At 49.9% G+C, this 14,363-nt stretch overlaps 5 protein-coding genes across 5 annotated transcripts in view; all 5 read left to right on the top strand.

Moving 5' to 3' along the window:
* Positions 1 to 1,554: 1,554 nt before the first annotated feature.
* Positions 1,555 to 3,151, top strand: BDZ99DRAFT_3627 (uncharacterized protein). The gene has a single exon (XM_033714696.1). The coding sequence runs from the start codon at positions 1,944 to 1,946 to the stop codon at positions 2,877 to 2,879; it is 936 nt and encodes a 311-aa protein (XP_033583841.1). The 5' UTR covers positions 1,555 to 1,943; the 3' UTR covers positions 2,880 to 3,151.
* A 709-nt stretch (positions 3,152 to 3,860) lies between these two features.
* On the top strand, positions 3,861 to 6,184 carry BDZ99DRAFT_3630 (uncharacterized protein). Its single transcript, XM_033714707.1, has 3 exons — positions 3,861 to 4,057; positions 4,119 to 4,639; positions 4,747 to 6,184. The coding sequence occupies exons 1-3, from the start codon at positions 3,994 to 3,996 to the stop codon at positions 5,821 to 5,823; spliced, it is 1,662 nt and encodes a 553-aa protein (XP_033583842.1). The 5' UTR covers positions 3,861 to 3,993; the 3' UTR covers positions 5,824 to 6,184.
* BDZ99DRAFT_3647 (uncharacterized protein) lies at positions 6,185 to 7,558 on the top strand. The gene is made up of 2 exons (XM_033714728.1): positions 6,185 to 7,016; positions 7,068 to 7,558. Exons 1-2 carry the CDS (start codon positions 6,546 to 6,548, stop codon positions 7,401 to 7,403), a joined length of 807 nt encoding a protein of 268 aa, XP_033583843.1. The 5' UTR covers positions 6,185 to 6,545; the 3' UTR covers positions 7,404 to 7,558.
* Positions 7,559 to 8,675: 1,117 nt separating this feature from the next.
* Positions 8,676 to 11,017, top strand: BDZ99DRAFT_504827 (uncharacterized protein; the record flags this gene model as incomplete). The annotated part of the gene is made up of 4 exons (XM_033724067.1): positions 8,676 to 9,582; positions 9,907 to 9,932; positions 10,199 to 10,550; positions 10,638 to 11,017. The coding sequence occupies 4 exons, from the start codon at positions 8,676 to 8,678 to the stop codon at positions 10,868 to 10,870; spliced, it is 1,518 nt and encodes a 505-aa protein (XP_033583844.1). The 3' UTR covers positions 10,871 to 11,017.
* Positions 11,018 to 11,240: 223 nt separating this feature from the next.
* Positions 11,241 to 14,363, top strand: part of BDZ99DRAFT_564704 (FabD/lysophospholipase-like protein) — a gene marked incomplete at its 3' end in the record, with an annotated part of 4,827 nt that continues 1,704 nt past the window's right edge. Inside the window, exons 1-6 of the mRNA XM_033727388.1 lie at positions 11,241 to 11,820; positions 11,871 to 12,107; positions 12,165 to 12,751; positions 12,823 to 13,446; positions 13,518 to 14,163; positions 14,211 to 14,280. Of these exons, the coding sequence (XP_033583845.1) occupies positions 11,660 to 11,820; positions 11,871 to 12,107; positions 12,165 to 12,751; positions 12,823 to 13,446; positions 13,518 to 14,163; positions 14,211 to 14,280 (2,325 nt within the window). The 5' untranslated portion in view covers positions 11,241 to 11,659. The remainder of the gene's footprint in view (positions 11,821 to 11,870; positions 12,108 to 12,164; positions 12,752 to 12,822; positions 13,447 to 13,517; positions 14,164 to 14,210; positions 14,281 to 14,363) is intronic.

Consider the following 14,363-nt stretch of genomic DNA (forward strand, 5'->3'; position numbering starts at 1 on the left):
AACCTTTGCCCTCCTCGACAGACCCGCGGAAGCGATCACCAAAGCCATCGTCTCCTAGCTCGAAACTTGGAAATGGATTGTCAAAGCCAGAGCTCTCCCCCAAATCTGAATCGACAAATTCATCCTCGTCAAGTACAACGGATGACAAATTTCTAATGCCACGAACATCACCATCTATATCCCATGAGCGAGATTTTCTGGGTGCAGTCACGTGTAACATCGATAGTGGTCCTTCGCTTCAAGTTGTCACTATTCTGATCGAAATTCCTGAGGAACATGAACACAACCGCAAACTACATCGCAGAGTCTTTGAGGAGTTGTTCAAGGAAGAAGCGTTCAAGCATTTCAAGAGCGACGGTGCGATGAATTTCAAGACCGAAATGCTAGGAACCGTAGATCTCAAAACTGCGAAGGGCAAAGCAACGATTTGTGGCGAGCTCATCATGACGGATGAAAAACCTAAGTTCAAAGGGCCCAAGACTTCGATCCCAGTCAAGGGCATCATCAAGGATAAAGATGGTACTGTTGACGACGCTAAGTGTACCGTTGAAAAGGTTCAGTCTTACAGTTGGGAAGATGGGGAAAGATATCTCAAAAGACTGGAGGTTCTATTGAGGAATTCTCCGAAATCTACGTCAACTGACATTCATTCGTCGAGAGGCCAGTTCTCATACCCGAAGCAACCTCCGGGCTTCGAGAAGCGCAGTATAGCGGCATTGAAGGTTCATCCTAGGGTCGAATACGTTCCATCTCTCCATACGGTTGACGATAAAACACAGTTGCGCCTTGACTTTTGCGTCGGAGCCTATTACCACAGTTGCCCGGTCACCGACATGCTGTTTAGCTACTTTGGGGAGACAATCATGTGCAAGGGCCTTTGCCAGAATCCGCCAACGCTCCGAGGACTGGAAAGCCTACTCGTCGGTCTGCCCGTTCGCCGCTCATATGTTCCACTTTCGCTGGGAGACCGGGGGCCACATGGGCGCTACGCATCGAACATTGTTCAGAGCCGCGTTTTGAAAGACTCTGAAGTCATTGATGGGAACTTCCACGTTGACGCCCGCCGGTCTCGAATCAAAGCTGTAAAAATGCCCGCGGATATCTACGCGTTCGTCCTCCCAGGGGCAGCGTCAAAGGGCACGAGTACCGGGAGCAAGATGACGGTAACTCGGTATTTTGAAAACTGTAAGTAGATATACGATGGGATACTCGTACTCCATGCTAAAACCACCCAGACATCCGACCAGGGGAGGGGAACGGGCTGAAATTTCCCAATTTACCCCTCGCCAACATTGGCGGAACCAAACAGGGTCGAGCAGCCTGGGTTCCATTAGAGTTTCTTTGGATTGAGCCCAATCAAAAAGTTCCTGCGAAGATCTGTATCCTCCAATCGGACTTCAAATCCTTCAGAACGTCCATTCAGCGCGAAAAGCCAGTCGGTCTCAACGATGGCGGAGATCGCTCTCTATCAATGATAGCCAACACTTGGCTCAGTGGTCCTTGGCTCGATGGTGCCACCAAAGATACAGTCAATAACAAGCACGTGAGTATTTGACCTCGCTAAGTCGTGTCTCGAGCTTACAATAGCGTAGAAAATTCGATGGTCTAACAAGACGTTCAAGCCACCACCAGGAAACCAACTACCTGAGCTCGGGTCACCACCCAAAATTGAGACTAAGCCTCGCCTGGAAAACCATAGCAAAGGACGCTTAGAACGATTTGGACTGTTGAATTTGGCTTCTCCACAAGATCCCGAATTAGAGGTCTTCCAAGACCGGTTCCGACATGCCATCCCGGCGCTATCAAAATTGGTGTTGGGTTCCGACAAGACTACCGCAAAGTATTGGCATGGTCGAGTGAGCGATACTACCGAGCTTTTCTCTAACCCTGAAAAGTTTGCCAAGCAATTCGATCCAAAGACCCAAGGCGCCCTACTCTGCCTCATGGACCCCGTAGGCAAGGATGCGAAAGAAGTTGCCAACGCAACTGCCGACTTTCACCGCATTGGAGACCTAGTAGCAGGCGTGCCAACCGTACACGCATCGAAGGCAGCTTTGGAAGCTATGCCGGAATGGAAAGATCAGACATATTTCCCCGCCAACATTGCCCGAAAGGTGAAGTTTATGCTTGGTGGTACAAATTACCAAACAAACATTGCTGCGAAGTTCAAAGAGATGAAAGTGGACGGAGGTGTCATGGTCGTTGGTGCGCATGTTGCCCACCCTGGAGCTGGACCCGCCGAAACGCTACAAACAGTAGATGGACAGCCGAAGATAGCACGCCCCTCGATCGCCGCAGTGGTCGCCAGTGCTAACGACCAACACGTACACTTTCCTGGATCTATGCGATTGCAGAGAACTTTCGACGTTAAAATGAAGGAGAAAAGCGGATCAACCTCGCCGAAGAAGAATGAAATGAAGGGGGACCTGGAAATTCTCAGTGAACCCCAGAAATTAATCTACACTACTAGAGTGCGAATCGATGAACTCAAGGAGATGATGATAGAAAGGGTTGAAGCTTGGTCTAAGAGAACTGGCAAGAAGTCTCTGAAGAGCATTCTTTTCTTCAGAGACGGACTGACCCGAGAGATGGGCGACGTCATGAACCAGGTTGTAGACCAGGAATGCAAGGCTATCAAGGATGCATTCAAGTCACTCAATCTTCCAAGTCCCGCGATCACCTATGTGGTCTTTACCAAGAAGCTCAAAATACTCACTCATCTCGAATCTTCACCTTTAGGGCTCGTACCGTTCGAATACACCAGGCCAGTAGCATCGACCGACGACAAAATAATTTCCCGCAAAAACTATGTCTACACCGTTCTCAAAGATGAGATGAAGCTGGGCAAGGCCAACATGGAAGTTCTCGTGAGTCTATAACCCCCACTTCCGGCAGCATCTCGATGTGAATAGTATCACTAACTATTTTCCAGACTGAAACGCTCAACATTTCCTCCCAACTCGCCCGCCAAGTCGCCTACGCCCTCCCAGTACATTACGCCACCAAACTTACCGCCCGCGGCTTTGAGTACATCCGAACACTCTCGGTAAACGACTACTCGCGACACCCGGATTTCGTGCCACTGCTTGCTGGTGACAACGACAATGAGAAGGCCGACAAGGTGCTAGAGTATGTTCGCCGAGCTAAGTGGCTATGGGGATGTGATGGAAAGAGGAAGAACCCTTGGAAGGAGCAGCTGGATGGGCTGATGTTCTATCTTTAGCTTTGGACTGATTGAAAGGCCGAGGGTAGCACAAACAGTTGTAGTAAGTAGCCAGGCGAGTTGTTGGAGGGAATGGTAAAATGATGGGACTGGAGGAGGGCGGATTTCAACAATCTAGGCAGTGTATTGAGAGTACTGGCATTTAGGAGTAAGGTTTGAAGGTTTTGGTTGGGTAGTCACGTGTGGTTTCATCTTATTTAGGCATGTTAGCTAGATTACTTAGAGTCAAAGTGACCCTTTCTCACATAACTATTCCTAGTACACTCCTCTTGAGATTATAAGAAGCGTAAGCAGTTTTCTGTAGCTGGCATATCTGACTATTTCAGGAGGCACTGAGGATGTTAACACCACCGTGTTTCGGCGGGAGATTTAGTTAAGAGCGAACAGGGTCAATTCCAGATAGCAGAATTTAGCTGATCCAAATGGTAGGATAATGATAGCCAATTGAGAAATATTAATAGTGCTAGACTAGCCTATAACTCTGCACTTTTTCAGATGTATCGAATAGAAATGGAGATGGAGATTTGCATATACAGGGATACTCGCGCAATGAACTAGACTTAGCCTAGTGGCAACGGATAGCGCGGAAGAGGTCTATCGGCCCCTTTGGCCCCCTAAGTTACATTTGGCCCCTCCACCCCGCAACGCGTCCGGTTCGTGAACTTTCTTCGGACTCTTCGGAGAGCCTTAGGGCCGTTATTTATTCTTCCCTCGCGCCGAAGCTAAGATGTCTTCCTGTCCTCCGAGCTTCCTTCAATTCCGTGGTAGGCATGGTAAATGTCGGTGGGAGGTCTAAAGGTTGCTCTAATTGCCGCAGACGGCGCGTGAAGTGCGGTAAACTATCCCAAATCCTCCCAATCAGCTGAAAACAACTGACGATAGCTCTCGTGGACAGATGAAAGACGGCCCATTTGTGTTCGATGTGAAAGAATTGGAATTTCATGTACCGGCGTGAAGGAGACTGCGTTCATCGATACCAATATTCGATTCCAATTCGATGGGAGAGGCAAAGACTTGGTGCTGCCATCAAGGAAAACGGCAAACAATAATTTTCAAGCACCTGAACTTGGCATTCCTATTTCGCGGACACTTAGCTACTCTGCCGTCCAAGATGACTTCTGCATCCTTTACACGAGAGATCAGATCCTACGAGGCGGCCCAATTGAACTCGCTTCGGAGCTCGTTCAAGAGATGATACCTTCCCAGCAGACAAAGTACTCCAGAATACTAGAAAGCGCTGTAATGGGTCTTTCAATGTCATTCTTTGGCTCTCAGCATAGGGACTCTCGACTCGCCCATCTTGGATCCTTGAAATACGGAGCAGCGCTGAAAGGCCTTAACGATGTACTCTTGGATCCTGAGTGTTTTATGAGCGATCATGTCCTCCTCACCGTGGTGACAATGATCATGTATGAGGTTGGATCCCTTTCTTTCTTTCGAATCTTGGGACTTTAGGACTTAGAACAGGTGTACTTAACGGCGGCTAAGACACCTTTCGACAATGAAGCTAATCTCAAATACAGGCCTTTTACCCAACGGGCAACGATAATTACCTGAAGCATGTCCTCGGATTAGAGCGACTTCTTGAGCTCCGCGGACCCCTCGCTCTCTTCTCATCATCATACACGGCCCGCATATTCAGAAGTCTGAGGCGTATTCTGATTTTTTCTTGTATCAACATGTCAAAACTCTCGATAATGGCGCTTAATGAGTGGAGACGAGAACCAAGAGACAGCTATAGCTTTGAGGAGCATAAGCAAGAGGAGCAGCTGGACTTTCTGGCTGATTGGATGGTTTTACGCAGTGAGCGAGACGCTTTTGCGTCAAAACGCCAATATCGGAACGACAGAAAGCTCTATGAAGAATATGAGAGGTTGTTGCGAAAGGCGGAAGCATTGAGAGACAGATTAAGTGCTTGGGGCCAAGAATGGCTTATCGAGAACACGCACGCCTCCCATTCTGTCCCGACAACAGCTTACAGGCTTGAGGATGATGAGAGTACTAAACATGAGCTTCAGGTGCTACCAATCGAATGCTCGAATCCGGGAACGGCCACAATGTTAATCCTCTACAACGTAACGCTCATATACATTCTGGAGATCCTAGATTCCTTACCTCCGCTTAAATCTGGAACCCCGAACATTGATACTGCCCGAGCAGAACGATACCCTAAACCGGAAAGCCCTATGAACGATTCGGATTTTGGTGATCAGCCTGTGAATCTTCCCGCCAATCCCGACGGTGTATACCACTCCACAATTCGGGATGCCTCGCTCGAAATTTGCCGCGGTCTCAAGTACCAACTTGCTCATAGCTCGCAATTGGGCAGCTCATCTCTGCTAGTCGGATATATCGCGGTGAAGACGGCGTTTCGGGCGCTAGGTGGGGTCGAACAGTCTGAGGGTCAAGTCATATACGACTTAGTCGTACACGGGACAACTGTCGCGAACAAGATATGGACCTCCGATGGACGGATAGAAAGAGTGGAAATGAGGTCTTCTATCGATTCGAAGACACCCAAGACCCACAATAGCATCATTCGCCTTGTCTCGTGCAGACCGGAGGGCCAACCGCGATCGAATTCGCATATAACCACGTGATATCACAACTCTCCGGCCTCAACATCGTTCTACCCACTCCGAATTCCAACCGAAATGGCAGAATTTTACAGGCCACTAAACAATATGAATACAAGTCCAAGTCACTCCTCAACTACGAACACCATGGCGCTCTTTAAGATCGTGACATCTAAGGGCCGACGAGATTGAGACTAGAGCTGGACTTAAGTTATAGTGGCTTCAGGCCATTTAAAGTCTGAGAAGGCAGCGATAGGAATCGCGAGGAGAAAGTCAGTGATGGTCACGTGACCAGGATGTTTGGTACGGCATTGGCCCTATACAAGCCTCTTCGTCATAGGCAACACCTTTATGTCCTATCTGACGCTTCTTATCATCAAGCTTAATAGGTGGGCATGTTCTAGCTCTGGGGTGGCGACGAACAATCAACCACCGATCCGCGTCCGCCGAACTTCATAGCCTTCGCTCTAGCCAATTTTGGCAACGCGTCTTACCGCAATACATTCGCACTTTTGTCCGCAAAGAGAATGGTGAGCGAGATCGTTCTGGATCTTAAATTTGAGAGGATATAGAGTGTGGCGGAGTTGACGAGTACCACGACTGCGAATGGTATAAGAGACGCCATTTATCCTGCCTCCAGGCTGTTGTATCATCATAGCATCCCGTTGACTCTTTGAACCCCTTCAATCACATACCTTGCCGTTCATCTATCATCTTTCATTTTGAAACCCTGACACTTAAACACCATGGGACCACTTGTGAGAGGCGTGTCCAACATCATTGGACTAGGCACAGAAGCGTATGCGCACTGCAAGCGCAGCAAGTCTCCTTTGCCTGAGGGAAGCTCTGGCCAGGACAATGAGCCGAGTAACCCTGGAAAAGCTACGCTCCCGGATGCGACTTCATCTACTAGCCTTGCGCCACCGCACCCAGGCGGACGGTCACGAAATAGTAGCGTTGGCTCGGATTCCAGGAGTTCCTATTATGAAGTAGATAAGGATGATTGGGCCCGAGATGAAACTCAAGCACGACTTGACGGACAGCAGACGCATGAGGAGGCCACAGCACCTGAGAGCATGGATGCGCTGGTTGACAACTTCTTTCGCAAACATCCTCAACCGCCGCCTTACTCAGGGCCGCCCGTCAATAGACTCCCTTGCCCAATCATCATTCCACAAAAGCACCCCGAAGCCAAGAGCCATGGGTTTATTCGAGCTGTTCGTGTCTTCCTACCTCGCTGCTTCGAGCCACTTCTGACACTCATATAGTACGCTCCCGTTCTCGCAGATTGCGGCATAGATCAGGCCACTTTCCTCGACTTCCTTGACAGTTTCACAACCTCCATAAAGGGATCCCGCTACTTCAACGCCGCCAATCTTGCTGTCACCGCTAGTGTACTATCTTCTACCGTCGCCGTGGCCCCAAGCATCATCGTCCACGCCTCAGCAGCGGTTGTTCACATTTCAATCGAGACTGGCCGCCGACTCCACCAGACTTCGCAAGTCAACCACTTCCGACCGCATGAACGAGTCACTCTTCAAGCCGCACGGCCTCTACGCCTTGCTCATGACCTACGATCCCAGATCAGCTTCAGAAGGTTATAAGTATTCGGACCAGTTCATGGTGTCAACCAGAGGTGCAGTCTCTAACAGTACGAACCATCGATATATTTCGTGAGCCATCTTGTTCCCTGGCCTGTCGAAACACGTCCATTTCAATCCGCTGTGTCTACTAGACTCCTAATCGATATCTACATTGGTACTACTATTCCGCGTATTGACAGCTCGCCTGGAACAAACTAGAGTGTGTTCACGATCAAGAAATTTGCCGCACTAAACGTCCCTAACGTCCTACACAGCCTATCATTAAAGTCTTTGCTTCACAGACTCTGCCAGCCAAGCTTCTGCACGACCATGAATAGCTCTGATAGACACGCGATTAACGAGGGCCTATGCGATCAAAACACTATGGAACAACTCACATTTTCTGGACTGGAAGCCCAAAAGAAGAGGACGGAGAACAATGCGATAAAGGAAGCAACGGAGAGGGCGAAGGCTGCGGCAGCGGCAACGGAGAAGACTGTGGAAAGCAGCGGAAATGAAGCGGGCTCAAGCTCCTAGACGACGACATGACGATGAGACGGTTGACGACTGTTTAGTACCAATATGGTCTTGATAGAATATGCATGAGGGGAGTAGAGCCTGATAAATTAAGGAGTGCTTATAATCATACATATTTCTAAGCTAATTGACTCCAGCCTCAAACTTCTTGCGCAGTTGATTGGAATACAGGTCCTTCTCTATAAGCTTGGCAGCAATGAAACCAGTCGCATCAGAATTCCAGAACGCTGACACAGTTCGTTCGATTTCGAGGCCGCAATCTTGAAACGTTGCGAATCGCTGCCGAATATGTGAAAAGTATAGGTTATATAGCCCCTTGGGGCAGTCCAAAGCAGATAAATACCAGTAGCTTCCGACTTCCCAGCTCTTCCGCATTATAGAAGTATGTGAGATATTAGCTTTTCCAAGTGAGCGCTCTTCTGTTTCAAAGACTTCCATAAACTCTGCATGCACGATGCGGTAGGCTTCGAGATCTTCATCCAGGCTGTCTAAAGAACGACCAGTCAACCAATAGGGTGGGTGTTGCAAAGAAACACCGCCTGAACCTTCTAACAAGGAAACACCGCCGATACATTAATGCGACAAGACCGACCTTACGTTCGCTCCCTACACTCAAACTTTCCAGCAGCTTCTTGAATAAAGAAAATGCCCGTAACTACTCGATCGCAAACCCGGACAGCGTCTGCGCGACAGAATGTGGAGCCTTCTAGCCAACCGCTGTCTAAGATAAATACAAAGGCCTCTTTCACCACGGCCATGAACGGCAACATACACAATCCAGTCACTTCTGAAAAGCCTCGCAGGGCAAAACGATCCCTTCCTTCCTCGCAAAGTCCACGAAAACGATCTCCTACACATCAAGCCTTGGACCAAAAGAGGCAGTCTCTTACAACCACCAACTTTTCTTCGCCAGAGCTTTCCGATTCTACCCTTACGCATTGGCCTTGTTCATCCTGCCCTTGCCCACAAGGAGCCTTTCATTATCCAGTCGATAATTGCATCCGCTGTGGGCATACGATGGACGATCATGAGGACTTTGACCACCTATGGGACCCTGAATGCGATTTTGTATGCCAGAGACCCGACCTCGTTTATTCCATTGTGCAGCTTGTACGAAGCACAAGAGTAGTCGTCATCCGCGCTACACCCCAAGTCGGCAAAACAACTCTACTTCGACTGCTGGGCCGTCACATTCTTTATGAGGAAGAGGACCTGGAGCCAGTATTCATTCTCTGGAGACGTAGAGAAATGCGTAGAGAAATGGGCGACAGTCTTCCATATAAGCAATATCTGGAACAGGAAAAATCAAGATGGCAAGAAGATAATGCGAAGTACCGGCCTTACAATCCCAAAGCTACAACCGTCAACCTCATTGATGAAGCGCAAGATTCATATGAAGAAGAAAACTTTTGGGCCCAGACACTCAAGAACCCCAATACTAGACAGCAGTCCATGTTTGTGCTCGTCTGCCTTTATGGGGCTACTGGCGTTTCTCGCATGCGCGAGCCAAATAATGAATCCCAGGCCCTCCGTATGGATCGCCTTCAACGCGTGGAGCTACGTCCGTCCGCACTTGGTCGTCCATACATGCTCTTCAAGCCACAGGAAACAGCCGTTACCGTTCAGAAATGGGCTATGGTGAATAAGTTCCAGCTTGAGGATGGTGTGTCCGAGTACTTTCACGCCGCTACCAACGGCCATCCAGGCAGGTGGGACTGATTCTGCAACATTTTCAAATCTTATCTCGTAAGGTAATTTTCAGTTATTTCTGATTCTATAACGAACAAGAGTAACATTATGCAGCTTCCCGAAAGAATACGACGTGCTCGAGTATGGTAGCCGAGATTGTGCCACGAGATTATTGTCGAACACAACGGATTGCTAGAGTGGTTTATGACATGGGGAAGAGGACTCTGGATACCTGCGGCTGAGACATATGTGAAAGACTGTCTGAGACATCCTTTCTATAGTAACATCACATTCTCAGAAGTTGCAATAGCCCTGCGTGAAGTTGTGAGGAAACCTAATGGTCACACGGGAATACAACGAGACTTCGATGCATTTGCATTCTGTTACAAGATGGGGGTTTTCCACTCAGAGCAGCCTCGACCCGGAAGTGAGGAAGTTACCTATCATTTTGCTTCTCCAATACACCGAAGGTATGCTTCATAACCTAGTACGATGAGAATACCTTGTTAATTAGAGTTAGGGTCGCGTATCGCCGTCTTTGTCCAGGTCCGGAATCAGGCACCAACTTGGAAAGAACCTCACTTCAATAGATCTGTCTGAATGCTATTGAAAGGTTTAGTCCATCCGTTCTCCGGTCGCGCAATTGCCAAAGTATCCCAGAAGCAGCCTTTCAAGACGAACTATATTGCTGTCTCAACTACGAGCTGCAAAGTTTACCGATTCTCTCTGAATACTCGCATACCAAAGATGGCAGGGTTGACTTCTATATCTTTGACAAGAAATGGGGCATTGAAGTACTCCAATCCAGAAGAAAAGAAGTCATCACCGAACATGCACGCCGATTCCAGACTGGAGGGAAATATCAGCAATGGAACATCTTTGACGATTATGTCATTCTCAATTTCTGCTCCAAACCCGCACTTCGAGAGATTGAAATCGACGGTAATGTTTCCCGCCCTATTCGAAGCGTCTTATCCTAATACCACACTAGATGTAACATCCAGTCACGTTTTCTGCAAATTGCTATAGACCTAGAGGAGTGTACTGCAGAGGTATACACGCATGACATGCAGCTCCAAAAAACGTCAGGCCTAGGCGAAGGAAGACAAAGGTACTACGTCGACGATTTCGATCGATCTGAAAACTCGACCTTGCAGGATCAGCTGACGCCGGTGGGGCGAGAGAAGGAAGACATGATGCGAGAGAAGGAAGATATGATGCGGAGAATAGCTGAATTGGAACAGCAGGCAAAACAAAACTGATATGGGATGAAGATGGATAGTTGGAGCTACATTCGTGAGAGCTAGGTCAACAGGAGCGGAATAATAGTCGAGCACGGGTTTCGTGAAAGTCGCGCGACCTATTTGGATTAGCTCCGCATGCACTTTAGCAAGCTTTTCGGTGACGACCTGCATACGCTAATAGGGAGGGGCCGACCACCCCCTTGTGGAGATTCTCAAACGATCGCTGGTGCTTAAAATCTGTGAACTTAGGTCTACGCGCCTAATGATATCGTTCGATGATGGGTGAAGGCGTAACGTCCCTCCTTGGGTCGCGGAAGACCCACCGTGCCGGAAAATATGAGGGGTACTTTGACTTCAAACAACTTAGGCTCGGTGCACGCATTAAGATCTCCCACAGTTCTATATAGGTCGTGTACTGTAACCATTCCTGAACACTTCGAACACCTCCCACCTAAAAATTACGTTCGCATCGTTGCTTTCGCGCCTGATTTGCGGAGAGCCTTCTTTCATGGCGCAGCTGCCTAAAAGCACCGCTAATTATCCCAGCAAAACAGCTCGAATGCGGACGTTGGCAAAACATAGCTCCGCACTTCGAGCGCGTAACGCAACCGCTTACAGCTTTCTGCCTTCTAAAGGCCAATGACCAGCGGCCAGCTCCGCCTGGCTTCTCAGCCTCGTCGACCTGAAGATGGACCGGCGCTTCTGCAAGACAAAGCCAGCTCCATGGAGCCATTACTTTGCTGCTATCCTTTCCATCGCCAACCTTTACAGTTTTGCTAACCCTACTATCCAACCTATTCTGCCGCCATGCCAGAACACGAGCTCCGCCTCCTGGCCCTCGATGGAGGCGGCGTTCGAGGCCTTTCAACACTTCAGATCTTGAAGCAGCTTATGGCAGTCGTTGATCCAGAATCGCCGCCAAAGCCGTGCGACTATTTCGACATGATCGGCGGCACCAGCACTGGCGGGTTCGTTGCAGTCCAGGCAGACATACCGGGCATCTGGCTAACTACTACAGTCTTCTCGCCATCATGCTTGGCCGGCTTCAGATGACGGTCGACGAGTGCATAGACGCATATGTCTCGCTATCCGACCGCGTGTTTCAGAAGCGGAGACACCGGGTGACAATCAAAGGCAACATCCAGGGACGATTCGACTCGACTGAGCTAGAGCGCGCAATCAAGGAGATTGTTGCGAGGAAAGGCCTGACAGAGGACGCGCTCTTGAAGGACGAAGTGGACGCAAAGTGCAAAGTGTAGGTAAAAGTCCAGTTTTGTGGGAGATTATAGTGCCGTTAATGAGTAGGCTGTAGGTTCGTTTGTGCAACAAGCGAGGAGACGGGCGACACGGTGCGGCTCACCAGCTACCGCTCGCCACGCGGGCGTGAACGACTGCTCCGCACGGCCAAGATATGGGAAGCAGGCCGAGCAACGTCAGCAGCCTCGTCCTTTTTTGATCCCATCACAATCGGCGACTTCAAGGAGGGCTTTGTCGACGGGGCTACAGGGGCGAACAACCCGGTGTATGAGGTGTGGAACGAGGCTCAAGACATATGGCCATCTGGCTCGCTTGAAGACAAGATTAAGTGTTTGGTGTCGATTGGGACGGGGGTTCCGTCACTTACGCCGTTTAAGGATGATCTAGTCGGTATTGGCCAGAGTCTTCTGGCGATTGCCACGGAGACAGAAAAGACAGCAGAGCGATTCTCCCGCGACAAGTCAGGGCTCGACGACACGGGAAGGTACTATCGGTTCAACGTGTTGAGAGGACTGGAGGACATTGGATTGGAAGACTCAAAGCGGAAGAATGCGATTATCGCGGCTACAGATCGATACGTGGAGTCGCAGGTGGTGTTTAAGCAGATGAAAGCTTGTGCGGACAACATGTCCGGAAGACAATGTTAGTGTTTTATTTGGCCTATCGACACGTAGTTTGCAGTGCAGTCTATAGCTAACTAGAAGTGTTTGAAGATGCAGGAAGCTACCGAACACCGTTTAGTCTGCAAGGCGTGCCTGTAGTGAACAAGTTTGTAGACCGGCCATTAGATATAGCCGAACTCGAGCAAGCCCTTCTCCCGCAGAGACAGTGCCGCCGCAAGAAAGTATTTGTGTTGCATGGTCTTAGCGGAATGGGCAAGACGCAGCTTGCTGTCGAATTCGCAAGGAGGCACCATCGGAAGTTCAGCTCGGTGTTCTGGCTCGATGGCAGAACGGAAGACAGCCTCAAACAGAGCATTGCGACTTGTGCAAGTAGGATTCCAGAAGGGCAGATTGCAGAGAGCAGCAGGGCGTGCTCGGCTACGGGTGATGGCGATATTGATGCCGTGGTTAGGGATGTAGAGGGCTGGCTGAGCCTGCCGGACAATACCGACTGGCTGATGGTCTTTGATAACGTTGACCGAGACAGCGAAAGGCGCGATGCCGACCCCGACGCATACAATGTCACCCGGTATCTCTCCGGAGCAGACCACGGATCAGTGCTAGTTACAACTCGGCTCGCCAACTTGGAGCAGCTCGGTGGGTCGCGGAAGCTGGGTAAGCTTAGCAAGGACCAGGCGCAGGCTGTGTTCCGGCAACGGTATGGAGGCACTTGTGGTAAGGCAACCGAGCTGTAATATGATTTGTATTGCATGTGCACGACTCCCGTGCTGACCGTTCGGCCACAGACACAGTCAACAGCGAGGCGCTGTTGAAGCTCCTTCACGGCTTACCGTTGGCCATTGCACAAGCTGCCTCCTATCTGCGGCAGAGCGGAGTCGGTGTCAGGAAATACATCGAGCTCTACGAGCAGCAATGGAAAGGCCTTATGGAATCGCAAGACCAAACCGGCATGCCGCTTCACGATTACCCCGACCGTAGCGTTTGGACAACATGGACAATTTCGTACCATGCGATCCGGGCTAAGAGCATAGCGGCGGCTAACCTGCTCCTGCTTTGGGCGAGTCTGGACAACAAAGACGTATGGTACGGTCTCCTTGGCGAAGCAAGCAAGCAATCCGCACACGTGGCTGATTATTTATCGGAGTGGCTCCCTAACGTAGCAAGCAATGAGGTTGAGTTTCTTGGGGCGGTTCAACTATTGCGCAGCTACTCTCTGGTAGAGGACGTGCAAGATCTAGCGAGCTACACAACTCACCCGGTGGTGCACCGATGGGCGTTCCATATGCAGGACAAGGAGCAGCGGGTGGTGTTTACGCAACTAGCAGTGGTGGTAGTCGGGTGGGCAGTGCCGCACAGGTCAGAGAAGCAGCACGCGATGGTGCAACGTCGGCTCTTAGGCCATGCGCAGCGGTGCTTTCAATGGGTCGTAAGGTGAGCAGCAGGCGCCCAGCTAGATTAGGAGGGACTGACGCAAACAGAGCGGACATTTATGAGGATTATGTAGTGCTGGGTGCAATTCACAGGCTGGGAATGCTGTACGCGGACCAGGGCAAGCTGGGCGAGGCAGAGAAGATGTGCGAGCGAGCGCTGCAAGGATATGAGAAGGCACTCGGGGCAGAGCACACATCGAC

This window comes from Mytilinidion resinicola, assembly GCF_010093595.1.
Source record: "Mytilinidion resinicola strain CBS 304.34 unplaced genomic scaffold BDZ99scaffold_1, whole genome shotgun sequence".
In the NCBI taxonomy this organism is placed as follows: domain Eukaryota; kingdom Fungi; phylum Ascomycota; class Dothideomycetes; order Mytilinidiales; family Mytilinidiaceae; genus Mytilinidion; species Mytilinidion resinicola.